Below are 20,917 nucleotides of genomic sequence, written 5' to 3' on the forward strand. Positions count from 1 at the left end.
ACCCCACTACAATTCAGAAGTAAATTGCGTACTTTTACTCAACTTAATTTATTTGACACCTTTTTTTGCATATTTGGATTAATGCTATGAAATAAAAACAACACTTAAATAAGACTTTAGTTACACCTGGAGTTTATTCAGAAGCTACCCTGCAGTATACAAAGCAGTTAAAATTAGCTCCATGTTTACCAGTTTTGATACCACTTTAATGCATTAATAATTATAATCAAAACATATAATAATATTATTTGAAATGGGCCAATTTGCACAATGGGTACTTTTACTTTGAGTAGGTATATTTTTATGTTGATACTTTTGTACTGTTACTTGAGTAACATTTTGAATGCAGGACTTATAACAGAGTATTGCTTCACTCTGGTACTTCTACTAATAACAAATCTGAGTACTTCTTCCACCTCTGGAAAAGAGACACACATAAGTCATTTTTCCATGTCTGCTTACTTAGTTGTATTATATTAAGGAAGATTGTTTATTATCAAAAGCACAACAAATACAGAGAAGCAGTCAATAGCAATTGCAATGTCAGAGGCTCCCTCCAGCGATGCGTGATACATATTGGTTCTACTTTTACTTGAGTACAATATCTGCGTACTTCTCCCTTCTCTGTACATGTGTTCCTCTCCTGTGTGTGACCATCGTGGGCCTGAAGCAGAGCAACACGTTTTGTGAAGAGGAGGAGCCACTCTGCTCCCTACCATTTAAATGTAAACGCATGCGCAGTAGTCTACAATCGGGACTTATAGCTCTTACACAACTGTGCCTTTCTTCATTCTGCCTGCTTCTCCTCGCCAGTGTGTGGAAACCACTACACGTTTACTCATTTTAGATTTTTAACCAAACCACGTCAAGGAAATGAGTGGGGACCATTCCCACAATGAGGACCAGGTAATGTCATCTATGGTGGCTAATGGGAACCCTTTTATTAGCCTTGATTTGACAAGATAACTTGGCTAACTGTGAATTGTGCATGCTAGCGCGCGTTAGCCCGAGTGTGTTTGTAACGATAATACAACTTATTGTGATTATAACAGCATCCTGACACGTCTAATCATGTCTGTATACGTATTGTTAAGGACATGTCCTCTCTGGTTAGCTCTCAGCTCTCACTGGCTACGTATGAACTGCCAGACAAAGTGGGGGTAACGCCACATTTGATTTGGCGTTAGCTTTAGCTGCTGCTAGCCCGTAGCGGCTCTGGTTTCAGCCGTTGATCCATGTTAACAGTAAGCGTAGCATGATAGCATCGCTAGCATAGTTAGCATGGAAGCTAACAAACTCCCTATGCCAATCCAGCAAGTTCAAAGTTAGTTAGCCGGCTAGTTAGCCTCTACCATATTAAACATCAATCTGTTTTTGATTTTTCAGATTGACGGTGGCTCTCGTTTCAATGGTAAGTGTGTGACACGTTGTTAACAAGTTATAAGAGGGGTTTCTGACATGTATCCACTGATTAAATGGTAGTTCTCAGCAGAGGGCTGAAATGGCGTCCAGAGACTAAGTCCTCTGTCTCACTCTCAGGCGCCTATTGTTCAAAAGGGAGGTCTAATAAAAGCATTTCCGCCAGTTATTTTCTCAATTTCAGTCATTATTGGTACACACCTCGAGGTGTTTTATTAGTTTCCCGTGTCAGATTTGTTTGTTGGAAGGGTTTTAATGCCATATTTCCCACCTGAAAGTGAGGGTTTGGGGGTTGAGGACTTAGTCTCTGCGCCATTTTCTTTTTTCAGTGGAGCGGCCTGTCTGCTGCAAGCTGAACCCAGGCTGTGAAGTGTGCAGATGGCTGTGTGCAGGAGAAATGGGAAGACACAGTGCTCCGATAAGATCCCACGTAGAGCTCAGAAAGGGTCTACAGTTTTTGAATATACGATCGTTAACTCCTTTTTATAGCATAACTTTTTATTATAGCAACTGCGACTTCAAATTCCCTCAAAGTGGACCGTTTTTTAAGTTGGATTCTCATTTCAACAGACAGCACATCATTTCATTAACTTCAATGCTTTGTATCTCAAGCTAAACGAGAATATTGGAGGATATGAACATATTTTAAGAGTTTTGGGAGTTTTATTATTAGAACGTTTTTCAACTAATAACCTATATAAAGCATCACCATATGTCATTCAAAGAAAACAACATTTTATTTTTAGTCCTGTTGATGTAGTCTACTTGTTTTAGGGTATAAACTCTAAATATTGTCCAAGTTAGTTAAGTGTTTCAGTAATATTATTCGGGCCCTTTCAAATAAATGAATCGAGCCACATAGCATGCATTATAAATCTCGGGCTAACAAGTCTACTCAGAAATTTCCTAAACATCACCAATCCACTTATTTGGTTTTCATTCATCAGCAATTGGAAAACAAACTACTGGGACCTAAATAATTCTAATTATCAGAGAGATTGCTGGATAAATTTCACTCAGATAGGACTTTCTAACTTCAGAGTGCAATGTTCTGTGTTTTTTAAAGAATATAACACCGGCATGTTGAAAAGATAATAACATGTGCATGTGTTAAACGGATTAACTAGCACAAATTGTACTTTTTGCATTCATTTTGGATGGTTTGGGAAAAACGGCTTGCTAGTTTACCACATATAATCTGAGATTTAGTTTTTCAGATGTGAACTGTAGAGTGTAGTGTTGGCCAAAAGTCTGTCAGATTTGGTCTTCAGTGTGTAGTAGGGGAGATCAAATCTTTGAAATGGTTTCTAGGTGATTTGTTCTAGTTTTGAGATGACGACAGAACTCATCTGTCGGTTAAAAAAAAAAAGGGCAACCGGGAACTCCTTTTCCAATAATACATGTAATAAACAAGGCAGTAACGTTTTCATCCTTCATTGTGAATGAATGAGTCACTTGTCATACCACTTTCTTTATAAACTCTTTGTCCTACACTGGCATTCCAGGACAATATAGACATTTTTTGGGAGCGTGTTTAGTAGACTAGACTGTTTACGTTTCTTGTGACCGAGTGTATTGCCTAATACCCCTGAAGCTGGTAGACTTGATTTGGTGTTTACGTCAAGATTGGGTGTGGACTCTTTCATTTGGGTAATTGCCTTCTTTTCATACAATAAGAGATTTCTTAGTGCTTTGGCTTACAAATTAAAGAGACTATTTTGTTCACTGGCATGTTTCAACCTGTCAGATGTTTGATGTCTCAAACAATTACCCTTATATGGGCAGTAGGTGGTGCTGTACTACTGTGTAATACATTTCTCAGTCTACATTGTGCATGACATTCAGAGAGTGGTGCGTGTTCAGACCAATTGTAACAATTGACCTGACGTTTTAACTTGGAGCAGCTTTGTGGGGGTACAATGTTCTTTTGGTGGTCAGTTTTTCAGCCTGTCCACATTAGCATCTGCTTTAGGGGAGTACACTTTGTTCAATGTTTGCCACCTGCTAATAGCTTCATAATGGTTTCAGCACGAGGCGGGCGTACCATGTATTCAGTCCATTGTTATTGTCATTATCTTTTAATTTCAAGAAGTTGACAAATGTTTTTCCTCACATAGACTCCCACAAGCATAAAGACAAGCATAAAGATAAGGACCACAAACATAAGGACCACAAGAAGGACAGGGAACGAGAGAAATCGAAGCATGCCAACAGGTACAGGCCGTGCTTCATAAATGCATATTTCTGTCGATATCGGCTCAAAGCAAAAAATACTGTCATAACCAAATTCTATGTATTGATTTTCTGTAGGTGAAACGACCTACATTTAATAGTTCTGCCTTTTTTTTTAATTTTAGCGATCACAAGGACTCCTCTGACAAAAAGCACAGAGACAAGGAGAAGGAAAAGATGAAGCACAAAGATGGCAGCGCAGACAAACACAAGGACAAGCACAAGGAGAAGGTGAATTGCCATGCACATAATTAATGGAAGAATGTGGCTGTGCATGTGAAGTTGTGATTTTAGGTTTCATCATTATGAATTATTCTGCGATATTAAGCTCTGTCAAGTCATACACTCATGGTCGTGGCCTGAAGCTATTTAAACTACAAAAAATATATACAACATACATTTGTCCGTGCGTCTTCTGTTTTGAATTATGATCTTGCTAAAGCTGCATTATCGAACGGACATAGCAATCAGAATGCCTTTCTAGACACTGGATCACTACATGCGTATACATTGTTTTTTGGATCATGTAGCTTCATTTAGCTTTAAGCAGCTCAACAGTAATAGGTTTTGGTAACTGATTTGGTTTAAGTGTATACTTAATTGGTCTGCAAGTATGGTGAATGTTGAGGGAAACTGTTGAATAGTGGCAGATTCTTTTGTCATTATTATTATTATTATTGTTATGGGAGGCTGTGGCGCAGTGGAGTAGTGCGTTGATGATCGGATCAGGGGGGCACAGGTTCAAACCCCACTGCATGTCGTTGTCTCCCTGAGACACTTCACCCCAAATTGCTCCTGTGGGGATTGTCCACAGTATTGAATGTATGCAAGTCGCTTTGGATAAAAGCATCTAGCAAGTGACATGTAATGTAGTTATTATTATTATTATTATAATGTTTGTCTTTTATAGTGACCTGGATTGGCTTGTTGGTCCACTATAGCAAACTGGTAAAGGTGCATAAACTGCTACCACTCAGAATGATTTTTATGTAGAAGAAGGTTAACTCGTAATTATAAAACTAAATTGGACTGACCAACAAAATAACAACATCTGCAAACAGCTAGACTGTTCTTATAAAACATTTATACAAACATCTTTGTGTTGACCTTTCAGATGAAGTCGCTTGACGGTAAAGTGAAAAAGGAAAACGGCTTTGCCAGGTATGCTTAGACATTTCACTTCAGTACTATATTTATGCTACCAGCTGACGCATTGTAATATGAAGCCACATCAAATCTCTTCTGTTATGTTCTTTTTTGCAGCCCTCAAGTAAAGTCTGAGCCCGAGGAAGATTTTTACCACTCGCCTAAAATTGAGAAGACTCTAAAAAGAGAACGTGATGTTGATATTGAGTGAGTGTTAGTTCAGATTACACTTCCTGAATGCCCATGTTTCTGTTTCAAAAGTGTATTTTTACTGTGACCACACCTGTAACATGTGTGTATTCCCCCCCCCCCCCCCCCCAGCTCTGAATTCAAGCCCAAAAAGCCTAAGATTGAAAATGACAAGAAGGTAAAGAAGCGGAAACAGGAGGACGAGGTGAGCAGATGGCCAGCTTGGGTTTTCTTTCTAACTTTGAAACAATGAAATTAATCCCCTTTTTCTCAAAGCACAACATCTTTCGTGCTTTTATTTTGCTCTCAAGATGTGAGAAAAATAACTTGAGTTTCTCTTCCCTATTTTATTTTAAGGACATCAAGCCCAAAAAAACAAGAAACAAGCCAGGAGTTGCTGATGGTAAAAAGAAAGCAAAGAACGAGCCAGAGGAGAAGTGGAAGTGGTGAGTTGTCTCTGCCAGCTGTATGACAGTTGCACGCTCATCAGTATGTGGATGTACTTTGTCTTTTTGGATAAAGTAATGTTTTGTTTCTGTGCTGTATTCAAATTCCTGATTGGATGTGCTGGTTTGGTTGATCCCAGGTGGGAAGAGGAGAGACCCACAGACGGCAGCAAATGGAAGTTTCTTGAACACAAAGGGCCCGTGTTCGCTCTGCCTTACGACCCGCTTCCTAATAATGTCAGATTTTACTATGATGGTAAGATTGAACTCTAACAGCTGCACTGTTGATCAATGTTATAGCCAGGATGTCCGCAGGGTTTTTAAAAAAGTATTAAAAGTTGATAAATCAATTTACCAAAAATGAAGGCTATTAAAAAGTATTAAACAACATTTTCCAAGGTATTACATTTTGTAGCTTGTTTTCAATAAGTATACAAATGGTCCAAAGAGGTTGTATTCTACAGTCTGCCTGAATGTAATCATTGTGTAGGTGTGTAGTGTGATTCTGTTTAGTTTATTTATGGCATCCCGTTGGATTTGACGTCATCTGAACAGGACATCGCTCGCTCACTGCTTGATAGCGCACGAAGGTCCGTTTACGCCGGTTGTTAAACATCGTTATGGGGAAATGCAAGTCTGCGTCCAAATGGTTGGAAGATAAGGAGGAAGGACAATCAATACTGTATATAGTCAATGTGAGGTAAAGTGTGTCGCCAAGGTAACCGGTTAGAAGTCAAAGTGGCGATGAGGTCTTAAAATGTATGGAAAGGGTCTTAAAAAAAGGTCTTAAAAGGTTTTACATTGACTTCAGGATTCCTGCATATACCTTCTATAGCATGTCAGCGTGGTACCAAACGCACCTATGTTTGCATATTTTAGGTAAGCACCTGAAGCTGAGCCCAGAGGCGGAAGAGGTGGCCACGTTCTTTGGCAAAATGCTCGACCACGATTACACCACAAAGGATATCTTTCGTAAAAACTTCTTTAAAGATTGGAAGAAGGTAGGAATTCAATGGAAGTATAATCTGTATAAAATCTTGGTAAATGAAAAATAAATCTGTTAAAGCGTGTCATGTTTTGCTGATGCAGGAAATGAATGCAGAGGAAAAAGGAAAGATAACAGATTTGAAGAAGTGCAACTTCTCCGAGATAAACGACTACTTCAAGGCTCAGTCTGAAGCCAGGAAGTCCAAGACAAAGGACCAGAAACTGGTAAGCTACTAAATGTTCCAAAGTAGCATTTGTTATATTTGTCAACAGTACAGGTCAATTAAACTGAAAACATAAGGCATTCACCTTCGTTACTACTTGTTTAATTACATAGTTGTCTATCTGATTTAAATGGGAGTCACACCATTGACAGTTGAGGGTTGGAGATCTGAAAAAAATTAATTGAAATCCTTTCAAACGGTGCCCATTCAAACATGGTACATAACAACAATAACTACACATAAGTGAAGTTGGCAGACCTTTTTCATGTTTTTTTGAATACCAGAGGATTCAGTAAGGGTAGCTTGCCACTAGGGCTGTACCCGAATATTTGTTCGAGTACTATTCGGGTTTCAATTTCGTTATTTGCTTTTTATTTAATTTAATTGATTGAAATCTCCAATATCAACGTAAGAGCTTGTTCCTCTTCGGGGGATGCTAACACTTAAGTATAAACGTTATTGTTTACTTTCTCCGTCTTTATATGTAGATAATCTCCGGCACATGGTTTCCATAGCAACAGCGCTAACTCTCCTTCATTACATGTTACTTGTTAGACGCTTTTATCCAAAGCGACTTAAACACTCAATACTGTGGACAATCCCCACAGGAGCAATTTCGGGTGAAGTGTCTTGCCCACAACGACATGCTGACTGCAGTGGGGTTTGAACCTGTGACCATCTGATCCAAGGCTCTATCCACTGCGCCACACGCCTCCTTCAAAATAAAAGCATGTCCGTACAAAGTAGGAAGCAAAGCCAAATTACGCTTAAGACATATACAACGACAACGAAAGTAACAAACACAATGCAATATCCTTTTCAATTTCAAAGAACACAAATTGGGTTACATTAACAAATAATTATAAAACAGCAATACTGTAGAATAACAAAATGAATGCCGTGAATAAACTGAAAAACACGTTGAAGCGGTTCGCTGCTGATCACTACAGAATATCCGGAGCCCGAAAAACAGTATTCGGGACAGCCCTACTATCCACAAGATAAATAATTCACCAACTAGGGTTTATTTTACCCCCAAGTCTTAGACATGTCTTAGATGTCCATCATATATTCTCTGTATTTTCACGACTTCAATCCAGTTTAAGTCTTAATTGTCCTACATCAAGGTAAACTCGTTTTTTTAGTCGATGAACATTCTTGTAAAGGACTTTATGATCTCTCTTTTTGGTCATCCAACCTTGCTTATTTATGAAGTCATAAATGGTGTCAAATGTGCTTCTCCAAGTCATTTGTGACCCGTATATGTTCGTCAACATTCTAGTTTTGTCAACAAGATAAAACGATGGTTTTTATGTTTGGTCTTTGTAGAAATTAAAGGAGGAGAACGAGCGCCTCCTGCAGGAGTACGGATTCTGCATCATGGACAACCACAGGGAGCGCATTGCTAACTTCCGCATCGAGCCCCCGGGTCTGTTCCGAGGCCGTGGAGACCACCCGAAGATGGGCATGCTCAAACGCCGCACCCGGCCCAAAGACATCATCATCAACTGCAGCAAGTGAGTGAACGCCTGTCTGCTGTTGCTGCGGGATGTTTTACGAGAGTTCCACGACTAAATGTTTATTCTTTCCTCCTAGGGACTCAAAGCACCCCGATCCCCCTCCAGGCACCAAGTGGAAAGAGGTTCGCCATGACAACAAGGTGACCTGGCTGGTGTCGTGGACGGAGAACATCCAGGGCTCCATCAAATACATCATGCTGAACCCCAGCTCCAGGATCAAGGTGAGCCAACTGCTGCACTTTAGGGGCGTTTTCATAATTCATTCCTCTCTGAGTGCTGAACGGCGTACACTATTCAACCTTAAGTAGCATAGAGTCCTCAGAGTGTAGGAGACAAAATACTTATTGAACCTGTTTTTTATTGTTCATCATCACTTCCAAGAATCCATTTTATGGCCTTTCCTCCATCTGCTAAGGGGTTTGCTAGGCTTTGAGACAAAGGAAGCGAGCTAGGCTTGGAAATGGTCTGACTATCAGGTCCCTCTTCAGTGATTTCATTATTTTCTTTGATAAACATTGTTAAACAACATCCCTACAGTGCTGACTTATTTGAAACCTGTCCCAGTGTCAACCCTAATGTAGCCTCTTAGCAGCTATATGAAATGTAGTCGCTATAGAGTTTGTTGCTGTTACTCGAGACACTTCAATCTGTAAAAAGTGAGACTACAATGATTACCTGCTGTGCTGTGCAGCAGCTACTAACTACATTTCGTGTTCATATTGTGACTGTCGACACAAACATGGCCCCATCTAATTCATTAGTCACTCATTCGTCTGTCTGCAGGGCGAGAAAGACTGGCAGAAGTATGAGACGGCTCGCAGGCTGAAAAAATGTGTGGAACGCCTCCGAACCCAGTACCGCGAGGACTGGAAGTCTAAGGAGATGAGGATCAGACAGAGAGCCGTGGCACTCTACTTCATCGACAAGGTGAGCGGCATGAGCACTATTAACATTGTCTGTACTCTATGTAGCTTTGGGGAGTTCATCGTCCTGTAATTCCTTTTTAAATACTCGTGAGTGGGGTTTAGCAGGTGCTTAAACGCTGGCCTGCAGTCGGAGGGAATGTCTTTTGTTAATCCGGCTGTCCTGATGTGCTCTAGCTGGCGCTGAGAGCGGGTAACGAGAAGGAGGAAGGAGAGACGGCCGACACCGTGGGCTGCTGCTCTCTGAGAGTCGAGCACATCAAACTTTACCCAGAGAACGACGGACAGGAGTTCGTGGTGGAGTTTGACTTCCTGGGTAAAGACTCCATCCGCTACTACAACAAAGTCCCTGTGGAGAAGAGGGTAAGGACAACACTCTGAACCCAGAAACACAACCAGAAGGATCTGAAAATCATGTTTTCTTTTTAAATAATTAATGTTATGATGAGATGAGAAGTTAATGTGTCATGTTATTAATGCTTATGGAAGTAAAAGATCAAAGCTTAAAAGTGTGATGGCTTATCAAAATGACTTTATTCTACACGTCTCATTTCTAGGTGCCATCAGAACTAAACATGTTTCCGAACCAGATTCAGTTTGAAAACCTTGAGTAAAGAATGTTGTTTTATGTATTTGCTTCCTTTTTAGGTGTTCAAGAATCTCCAGCTGTTCATGGAGAACAAGGAGAAGGATGATGACTTGTTTGATCGCCTGAATGTAAGCAAAACAACGTGTGAAATGAAACTGTAAAAACTTCGCTGTATACATTTATTTTTGCCAGTTGATTGCATATAGAAAAAGACGATAACCGTTGTTCTTGTGGGAATTAATAACTATCATTTCTTTAACGTTCCCCTCCAGACTTCTGTTTTGAACAAGCACCTTCAGGAGTTGATGGACGGGCTGACCGCCAAGGTCTTCCGTACCTTCAACGCCTCCATCACCCTGCAGCAGCAGCTCGTGCAGCTCACCAGCGGTACGGCTCCACCTGCTCCCAGTTTCTCTAAAACCATGTGACTACTCTAGGAATCATTGTGCATCCAGTAAACTCCTTATCCTCTCTCTCTCTCTCTCTCCAGCTGATGAGAACCCCACGGCCAAGATCCTGTCCTACAACAGGGCTAACAGGGCCGTGGCCATCCTGTGTAACCATCAGAGGGCTCCACCAAAGACCTTCGAGAAGTCCATGCAGAACCTGCAGGCTAAGGTTAATATGAGTTATTTTTTTAATACTGAGATGGAGCTTAGTTTAGAATTGGGAGGGATGAAACCCTCTTTAATGGTCACACATGCAGAGCACACAGCGACATGTGTTCTCTGCATTTAACCCATCCTAGTACCAGGAGTCTAGTCTAGTACCAGGAGTCTAGTACCAGGAGTCTAGTCTAGCCTAGCACCAGGAGTCTAGCCTAGCACCAGGAGTCTAGCCTAGCACCAGGAGTCTAGCCTAGCACCAAGAGTCTAGCCTAGCACCAGGAGTCTAGCCTAGCCTAGCACCAGGAGTCTAGTCTAGCCTAGCACCAGGAGTCTAGTCTAGCCTAGCACCAGGAGTCTAGTCTAGCCTAGCACCAGGAGTCTAGTCTAGCCTAGCACCAGGAGTCTAGCCTAGCACCAGGAGTCTAGCCTAGCACCAGGAGTCTAGCCTAGCACCAGGAGCAGTGGGCAGCTATTGTACAGCGCCCGGGGAGCCATCGGAGTGAGGGGGGGAAGAGGGGTGTCACCACGGCAGGGCAGGAGGTGAACTGGGACCTCTCCAAGTAGCAGTCCACACTCAGTGTTGGCGGGCCACCACAATTAAATATCGTCCGCCACAAATGGATCTCATTTTATGTTGGTGGTCTAATGGATAGTGAGGTGGGCTGATGATCGGTAGGTTGCGAGTTCAAATCCCGCCTGGAACACCAATACTCGTGTGCCCTTGAGTAAGGCACTTAGCCCTCAGTTACTCCAGGGACAATGTCCCTGTGATTGGTCATTATAAGTCGCTTTGGAATTAGGCGTATGCTAAATTGTAAATGATATTTCTGGGAGAATAAACCCCACAGATCCTCAACTCCGGTGTGTCTCACTCATTAACAACGCAACACAGAGCAACAAGAATATTGTCTACAGTAGCCATGAACTCGCATGTATTTTCTTATTTGAGGGGGGGGTGGATGCGTGGGCCACCGGAATAGGTTAAGGGGCCTTTGGCTTTTCTTGCCGGGGGGGTGCGGTGCCCCCACAAATAGAATCAAATTCTGTGGGAAACACTGACACTCCATACTTTAGGTCTGGTCTGGGACTTGAACCGGCAACCCTACAGCTCCCAGTCCAAGCCCCTACTGACTGAGCCACTATCTTTATATACCTTTATTTGTGGGTTCCATTGAAGTGTCATCTTGTAAATAGTTTAAAGTAAGGATTTTCCATCTCCAAATGATTAGAAAGTGTATGAATCTTTCAAAGCTCTTTTTATAGAGCTATCCTGCTTTTCTGTTTCATCACTTGTTTTAGTTTACTGTTTGAGACTAATCCCTGTTTTTTTTCTTTAGATCGATACTAAAAGGGACCAGCTCGTTGATGCAAAGAGAGACGTTAAGAGCTCCAAGGCAGACGCTAAAGTACGGAGAGATGAGAAATCCAAAAAGTAAGACTCTATAACATGTTTTCTCTGGTCAAACGTCTTCCTCCCAGCTCAGCCCTGTTCTCCAGTCCTGACCTGTGTTGCTCTGCAGGTCTGTGGAGGCCAAGAAGAAGGCTCTGGAGCGGATAGAGGACCAGCTGATGAAGCTGGAGGTGCAGGCGACCGACCGCGAGGAGAACAAGCAGATCGCTCTGGGCACCTCCAAGCTCAACTACCTGGACCCTCGCATCTCCGTGGCTTGGTAAGATAATGTTGAAAAGTTGTTCTTAAAGAGTCCTTATTAGGCGCTTTCACACCGCAGTACTTTTCCCACAAAGGTTCATGAGAACTTAGTTCATGAGAACTCTTTAGTTCTCATGAACTAAGTACAGATCGTGTTCACACCGGAATAAGTCCCTTGGGGGGGATTAGGCAAATTAAGCCGCTAACGTCACTTCTTCTTCCACTTTGGGTTTACTGGCAGGCCGCAAACAACTTCACGGCGTATACTGCCGTCCAAAGTCCCCGGCCGGAAGTCCACGGAGTTGGAGACTGGCTTCTACTGAAGCCTGCCGAGTAAATTGCCAGAACGCCGACACCTCCTCATCTCCACCGCTCCCATGTTTTCTTTTGTGTTGCCATGAGTTATTCTCTCTGCGTTTCTGCGCTGGGCTAATGCTAATAATGCTAATGCTAATAATGCTAATGCAAGGATAATAAAATGGCGGCTTCACAAAACTTTTCGGGAGTTTTACGGGGCGTGGTTTGCAATCCGCCCAGCCAACAGACATAAGAACCATTTTCTCCCACGAAAGTACCTGCTCTCTAGCAGGGACGTAAAAGGGGGTAAAAAAGGTTCTCGTGAACTAATTTTAGTTCCGGCTCTTTTTGTTGTGAACGCGAAATATCGGAACTAAAGTGGGAAAAGTACTGCGGTGTGAACGCGCCTATTATTTTCTCTTCCTGTAGAGCAGGGGTGTCAAACTCAAATACACAGTGGGCCAAAATAAAAAAATCTGCACTTCTCGAGGACCGGACTGGTTCAATGTTTATTGCAGTACTTATTGAAATGAACTTATTGCACATATTAAGGCGAGACACCCCAGGTGAATAGGGTACTTTTTTTTAACTTAAAGGTATCAGCTAGACATTTCTCCAGTTAATTACTTACAATAAGGCAATTGTCTTTTGTATTACAAGTTTTCTGAAATAGCATGTTTAAATATGCAAATTAGCCATTATGTCATCAAATATGTGCATATTTTAACACATTTCAGGAATCGAAATCTGAACTTTGGATAAAGCCAGGTTCAAAATTCTTGTTTCATTTTGTAGTCATATTAGTATCTAAGGCTTTTACAGAAGGGATTTTGGATATCTCTGTTTATCACTCCATAAATCAGAAAATACTGTCAACAGCCCTAAAATATCAATTTTTGCCATGTTTTTAGATATAAAATGTTATATAATTCAGGCTATGAATGATATATGAACAAACCCTTCTGTAAAAGCCTTCATAATATTGATAGGAATATAACTGGAAGGTTTGGTGTGTCTAAGTGCTACTGAAGTTGAGATTTCGAACTCAGAGTAGGAGAAAAAACTCATTTGGAGAAAACGACCTTTAAAGATTGCAGCGAGGCGCTAGCTAAGCCCTCCTGTTCTCTGGATGACAGCTTGCGCCTCGACGCACTCCGTGAAGGTATTTCATGTTCGGGGTCATTTGTTTTTTGTATAATCTTGCTTCGTGCAAGGGATAATTGTTGTCATCTTCTCTGTAAACTTTTTTTTCGCCGTTCTTTTGCCATTTTGAGATTTACATTTCGAGCGGAAAGCTAACCAGGAAGTGTTTTAGCACACCACGTGACGCATCTGAACGAATCACGTTGTCTGAAATTGACACCAGCCAATGAGATTTCGTTTCTTGGTTTAAGGCGAGACACGGCAGGCAAAAACATCGTTTTTCATGCCCATGTCAATTTTGAGATTTTGTGCTATTTTGATTCAATAAGATGTTTTCTTTCAGGCTTTTGGAAGGAAAACGTACAAAATACACATTTAGGTGTTTATTTTACTATAGTTTGTCTATTTCCGTCGGTAGATTTCTCCTAAATTCACCAAAAGTTAGCAATCTAACGTAACATAAAGTGCCGTGACCGCTGTTTGCTCCATGTCATGAGAGGTACCGTTGGAAAGCTCAGGTTCTCCTGCACAATCTCATCGGATCCAAATATGGTCATTTCCTTTGTATCAGCAACCAATCGTGAAAGTACAAAGGGGTCATCTGACCAAAGAACGGAATCTTATTGGCTGGTGTCAATTTCTGACAACGTGATTCGTTCAGATGTGTCACGTGGTGCGCCATGACACTTCCTTGTTTATATTTGCGCTGAAAATGTAAATCTCAAAATGCCGAAACATCCGCGAAAAAATCGTTCAAAGAGAAGAGGACAACAATTGTCACTTGCACGTAGCAAGGTAGAAGACAAAACAAATGACCCCGAACCTGAAAAACCTTCACTTAGTGCGTCAATGCGCAAGCTGTCACCCAAAGAGCAGGAGGGTTTAGATAGCGCCACACAGCAGTGGCTGATAATACATGTAGCGCGGCTGAATGAACTGCTCAGTGGGTTGATTTGCCCAAATTGCGCAGGGACAGGGCTCAAAGTTAACATCGATCCGCAAAACCATGGTTTCTGTAGCAGCTTAATTTTAGAGTGCAGTCTGTGTGATGGTGGGTACCGCAAAAGTGTGTACACATCTACACGTCTTCAAGACGAAACCAGGAAGGATGTTGCTTTTGATGTGAATGTGAGAATGGTGCTCTTAGCGCACGAGTTAGGCTTGGGCTATGCAGCTCTGAAGAAAATAAGCAAAGTGTTGGGGATTCCTGCACTTCATCTCAAAACCTATCAGAGACATGACAAGAGAGTGACAGGTATAGAAACAGGATTGAGACCAAGAAAACTTGAACTATTGAATTCAGAGTATAACTTATCAGGACATTCAGTTGACTTATTTTTTTCTCTTATTAGTGGCAGAAATAGAGAGAGGCCTGGAGTCACTTCACAGGACAAGGGAGCAGGTCAGGCAGGCTTATGCAGATGTGGACCCAGATGTTGCAGAGTTGCTGAGGGAGGATGCAGAGGCAGTTATAAACATCAGCGTGTCATTTGATGGCACATGGCAAAAGTGAGGCTTCACATCCCATTATGGGATCGGTGTGTGCATTGACATCCTTACTGGATTGGTGATAGACTATGAAATCCTATCATCCTATTGCCATGCTTGTGCTCTAAAGGGAAATGCCAAGCAAGAGCAAAAGATTACAGAAGAGGAGTATGACAGTTGGTGACAGACACATAGTGATTGTGCAAGAAACTTTGCAGGGTCAAGCAAGGCAATGGAGCAGGAGTCAGCCAAGAGGATGTGGGCCAGGTCTGTGAATCGCCACCAGGTGCGGTACACAGAGATGTTGTCAGATGGGGATAGCGCAGCATTTAGGGAGGTGGTTGCACTGAACCCAAACCCTGGGCATGAAGTGGTGAAATTAGAGTGCATTAATCATGCCCACAAGCGAATGGGTACAGCACTCAGAAAAATGAGTTCACAGAAAAAGTTAGGAGGGAAGGGTGTAGGGAAGCTGACTGCAAAGAAATGCAAAACTTTGCAAAATTATTACAGGGGGGCAATTCTCAACAACCAGGGTTCAATCGATAAAATGAAGGGAGAAATATGGGCAGGTCTCCTCCACGGCATGTCTACTGATGACAGCCCCTTACACACCAGGTGCAATCCCTCCTGGTGTTGGTATAGGAAAGCAGAGGATAATGGGGAAACACCTGGTAGCCACAAAGAACATGCTGGAAACTTTTTAAAGCGAGAGGTGGGGGAGAAGCTTATCCCTGTGTACCACCGCATGTCAAGTGACAGCCTGCTCCAGAGAATGCAGCATGGAGGTACTCAAAATGCCAATGAGTGCCTCAACTCTGTGATATGGGCGCGGTGTCCAAAAACGGTCTTTGTGGGGAAAAGCAGGGTTGAGGCAGCTGCAAGTATGGCCATCTCCACCTTTAATGAAGGTGCCTCTGCCATGCTGGCTGTTATGAAGAAGTTGTGGCTCCAAAGCACAGCTGTTACTGTCAGCGCAATGAGAAAAAGTGATTTGCTGAGAATTTCAAAAGCTGAGGCCATTACATCTGCTAGTTTGAAATATAGGCGCAAGAGTCTAAGCACAGCAAAAAAGGTGAAAAGACATCAGCAGGAGATGCAGGAGGGGCCTACTTATGGAGCAGGCATGGACTAGGGTGGCAGTTCTGCAGTGCGTGTGTTACTGTGGTCGTAGTGTGTGTGTGTTACTGTGGTTTTGTTCATCAGGTACATACTGTGTTACTCAGTTTTCAGTTGTATTGTGTTTTATATGTTCTATATTGTTGTTGTTGTAAGTATTAGATTAGATATTGTGTCTGAAAATAGTGTCTTCCAATAAAAAAAATATGGAATTTGACAATACATATCTTTAAAGGTCGTTTTCTCAAAATGAGTTTTTTCTCCTACTCTGAGCACAAAATTTCCACTTCAGTAGCACGTAGACACACCAAACCTTCCAGTTATATTCCTATCCATATTCTGAAGGCTTTTACAGAAGGGTTTGTTCATTTATCATTCATAGCCTGAATTATATAACATTTTATACCTAAAAACATGGCGAAAATTGATATTTTAGGGCTGTTGACAGTATTTTCTGATTTATTTAGTGATAAAAAGAGATATAAAAAATCCCTTCTGTAAAAGCCTTCAATTCTAATATGACAACAAAATGAAACAAGAATTTTGAACCTGGCTTTATCCAATAAAAAAAATTCGTTTCCTGAAATGTGTTAAAATATGCGCATATTTAATGAGATTATGGCTAATTTGCATATTTAAACATGCTATTTCTGAAAACTTGTAATACAAAAAACAATTGCCTTATTGTAAGTAATTAACTGGAGAAATTTCTAGCTGATACCTTTAAGTTAAAAAAATTACCCTATTCACCTGTAGTGTCTCGCCTTAAGACCCCTTTGTGCTTTCCCGATTGGTTGCTGATACAAAGGAAATGACCATATTTGGATCCGATGAGATTGTGCAGGAGAGCCACAGCTTTCCAACGATATCTCTGTTGACATGGTGCACACAGCGGTCGCGGTACTTTATGTTTCGTTAGAAAGCTAACTTTTGGTGAATTTAGGAGAAATCTACTGACGCAAATAGACAAACTATAGTCAAATAAACACTTAAATGTGTATTTTGTACGTTTTCCTTCCAAAAGCCTGAAAGAAAACATGTTATAGAATCAAAATAGCACAAAATCTCAAAATTGACCAGTGCTTGAAAAACGATGTTTTTGCCTGCAGTGTCTCGCCTTAAACCTAAACAGGGTTTCCGCGGGGTCTTAAAAAGTCTTACATTTGTTAATCTGAATTTAAGGTCTTAAATATTACCAAAAAAATAAGAAATGTCTTAAATATGATTTAGAAGGTCTGAAAAATGATCGGATTTGAAAGGTACTTCTGTGTTGCGATCGCGTCTAAATGTGTTTTGGGGGAAATGTCCGGGCTGCAAAGTAGCCAGTACGGTAATAGCCTTTCAGTTCCCCCCAACAATTTGTATTGAATTAAATCAACATGGAACCAGTAATCACTAACTTTGTTTCCCCCGGCCCCTTATTGGAGAACACCCAGCTAGTAACCTAGCAACCAAGCTTCAGCAGTCAGAAACTGATGTATCTTCGAATCTACTTACAAATTAATATGGGGAAGTGTCAGTTCAACCGTATTTGGTTGGAAAACATCTAATTTAGTGCTTGGTTGAAACCAGTGGAGGGAACGTGTTTGAAGCCTGCCGCACCTTTTGCAAAAGAAATAAGCGTTTGTTTTGCTAATGTAGCGTTAGCTAGTGCAGCAGCTCCCGCAACAACACCGGGTGACGTTTGGGTCTACGTCAACCCTAAAAGCGGAGGTCCTGTGGACGCTAAATACCGTAGCTAAACACCAATCATACAACAGCAACGACGGAAGATTGTAGCCAAGGTGCAGAGCTCTGAATTTAGCTCTTGTCACTCTCTCTCTCACACACACACACACACACACACACACACACACACACACACACACACACACACACGCACGCTGCTCGATTATGGCAATAATTACAATTATGTTGGTCAATAATTAATATCACGATTATTAAATACGATTATTCATTGACTTTTAAAACATCCATTTATTGAACTTTAAAACAAAAAATAATTTGAACAGTACCTTTTTAACTGTTGATTACCCTGAACGTATAATCCAACAGAAAAACCAATACAAAAATTAATTAAATAAATGATACATTTAAATAAATAATATCAAAATAATAAATACCAATAAATTAGATCAACAAATATTTTGGAGCGCACTTCCACAAGCTACTAAACATATATAAATATGATAAATAAATTAGGCTAAAATTAATTAGATCAAATATGTTCTAGTGCACTGTCACAACCTAGCAAAGCAAAATAATCGTTTTTTTCGATTATGATGTTTTCGTAATTGTGCAGGCCAAAATCGTAATTGCGATTTAAAATACGATTAATTGCACAGCCCTAGCACACACACACACACACACACACACACACACACACACTTTTTGTCTAACACGCTAACACAGTTCTGTACTGTTAAGGTGTTATGTTCAGTCATTGTTCTTATGTTGAACATGAATACATTTACTTTGTAAGTAATTATGGGACGTATTTCTTCTTTCATAGCAATTTTCCTTCATACTTTCTTAGCGTGAAATAGGTCTTACATTCTATTCAAAGTAGTCTTAAAAAGTCTTATATTAGAGTTGGTGAAACCTTCAGGAACCCTGCTAGAACTAACAAAGCTTAAATAAATGCCTATAAAAACAACATTAAATAATCAGTTGCATTCATTTCTTATGGCTCTATCTGCAGCTTTTCCAGAGTAATTTCTTATGATTGCATTTTCCCACAGGCCAACAACAGCTTCAAAGAAAAAAACCAAACATGCTCTGTTGTCGTGAGAGAGAGAGAAAAAAAAAAAAAAAGTTTACAAGGAAACATCCATGTAAACTCAGGTTGCTGCTCTGTGATGCTAGTTCATCAATGTTTGGGCTCAGGCTCTGAGCTGAGGAGACCCTCAGGATTGAGTGAAGGTGTGCGTGCAATATACCGGCGGGACAGAACTAATAGTAATTAGAAATGATCCTGCGGGCCGAAATTAAATCCACCAAGGGCCTGATTTGGCCCCCGGGCCTTGAGTTTGACACATGTGGTATAGAGTGTTGTATAGGTTTGTGTGCATGTAAATGGTCTGCAAAGGCTGAAATTCCAAAGTTCTGTGTTAGCTAGAGCTCCGACAAATTGTACGTCATAGTCTAAGGGCCAGCCAAACAATCAGAGCAGACTGGGCTCTGGTTTCAGACAAAGGCAATAAGAAAAGATGAAGCCCTTTTTTTGAACATTAAAGCATGAAAACATGTCACAGCAGAGGCACAAAATAGAAAGCTGTAAGAGGGCAGTATTATTTCATCTTTAAGATCATTTTTGACAAGTTTAGCCTTGAGAGATACATTTGAAAAGGGGAGATAAAGGTGAAAGGTAACACGGTTGTCAGGTTAGGGACCAGAGGCGGGATCAAACCCACGTCTGCTGTAGCATGAACTGAGCCCCAGTACAATGACTCAAACTATTCAACCTTACCTGGTTCCTTTTTTAATAATACACTTTTTCTTTTGTCTCCTAGGTGTAAGAAGTGGGACATTCCCGTGGAGAAGATCTACAACAAAACCCAGCGCGAGAAGTTTGCCTGGGCCATGGACATGGCAGAGGAGGACTATGAATTTTAAAATCCGTTTTAAAATGTGGTTTTATCTATGACACACTCGTTTTTTTTATCGGATACTTGTTTTTTAGCTTAACCGAACTTCGCTCGATGGCCAGACCCCGATCAGGAATTTCCGACAGTTTGAGCAGAGCAAGCAGCGCTGGAGGAGGAGGCCATCATGACGTGGCTGAAGGGGGTTGTGGGTAGTCTTAAACGTCTGATCTGAGATCAGGCATCAAGGCTGAACTATACCCTCGACCGAGCATCAAGGCTTTAGCCCCCGTAAGTGGAAGACCTTTGTACCTTCTGGTCTTTCTCCCTCCGCGGGGACGAAGCCTGACGATGCCTGAACTCTGAACTCTGAACTCTGTGGTCCTATAGCTACTGTATTCAGCAAAAAAAACAAAAAAGGCTTTGTCATTTTAATTTTCTCTGTTCACTTGCTTTGTATTTTAGCCCTCCCATGTATTATTAATGAATTCTATATTTTGATAGACAAAGTTAAATCAAATGAATTCCTTAACTACACCCACACGCCTTTCAAGGAAATGGAAATGTGAGCTTGAGGTGCGTGTGCGTGAGCGTGCGAGCGTGTGTGTGTGTGTGTGTGTATGAGTGTGTATGAGGGGTTCGGCCATGGATTTGTTTGGGTGAATATTTCAAACTGGACTATGTTGTTGTTTAGCATGACAGAGGATGTCTGGGCAGGCAGAGGGGAGGAAATACTGCAACCATGTCAATATTTACTTAAGCAAGCAGAATGTGAATATTTAGTTTTACCACCTCCATCAGGGACTTGTTTTCAGTGTAAATGTGAACCAATCATTTGTACGCATCCTCCGAATCTATCTGCAGCGCTCTGTCTACATCTGATTTTAACTTAATTTAACAATTCAACATTTAAAAAAACACAAACGCCCGCATATGTTACTTGAAGATAATGCTATGATAATGTATTTAAAGTCATTTTAAATGGAAAGTGTTTTTCTTCCCAGAAAAGGGTATGTGAGGGATATCAACTTTGCCAAAAAAAAAAAAAAAAATCACCAATCTGTTACAATTTAGGCAGGTTTTTTTTTAATTGTGTAAAGATTGAGGATGAAATAATAATGTAACATTCAATGTGAATTATCAGTTCATTTTATTCCACTTTTTATGATAGGAAATGTGATGTTTGTAGCTGTAAAGTCAGAACATCCTATTCCTGTTTTACCTTGTTGTCATAGCCTTTGATCATGTTTTATTTGAGTTTTATGCTCATTGTAGGTTGAAAAATGAATAAAATCCTACAATTAAACACACTTGTGATTTCTTTACTTTCACACTTCAATTTATCTTAAGTT

At 40.9% G+C, this 20,917-nt stretch overlaps 1 protein-coding gene across 1 annotated transcript; it reads left to right on the top strand.

Moving 5' to 3' along the window:
• Window positions 1-750: 750 nt before the first annotated feature.
• On the top strand, window positions 751-20,871 carry top1a (DNA topoisomerase Ia). Its single transcript, XM_079681006.1, has 21 exons — window positions 751-906; window positions 1,387-1,411; window positions 3,537-3,633; window positions 3,777-3,882; window positions 4,766-4,812; window positions 4,915-5,004; window positions 5,119-5,191; window positions 5,344-5,432; window positions 5,573-5,688; window positions 6,312-6,433; window positions 6,522-6,644; window positions 7,973-8,160; window positions 8,240-8,384; window positions 8,947-9,090; window positions 9,264-9,449; window positions 9,735-9,803; window positions 9,948-10,062; window positions 10,166-10,293; window positions 11,621-11,715; window positions 11,804-11,953; window positions 19,494-20,871. The coding sequence occupies exons 1-21, from the start codon at window positions 874-876 to the stop codon at window positions 19,594-19,596; spliced, it is 2,244 nt and encodes a 747-aa protein (XP_079537132.1). The 5' UTR covers window positions 751-873; the 3' UTR covers window positions 19,597-20,871.
• The last annotated feature ends 46 nt before the right edge of the window (window positions 20,872-20,917 follow it).

Source organism: Notothenia rossii (genome assembly GCF_949606895.1).
Source record: "Notothenia rossii genome assembly, chromosome: 5".
NCBI classification, from domain to species: Eukaryota; Metazoa; Chordata; class Actinopteri; order Perciformes; family Nototheniidae; genus Notothenia; species Notothenia rossii.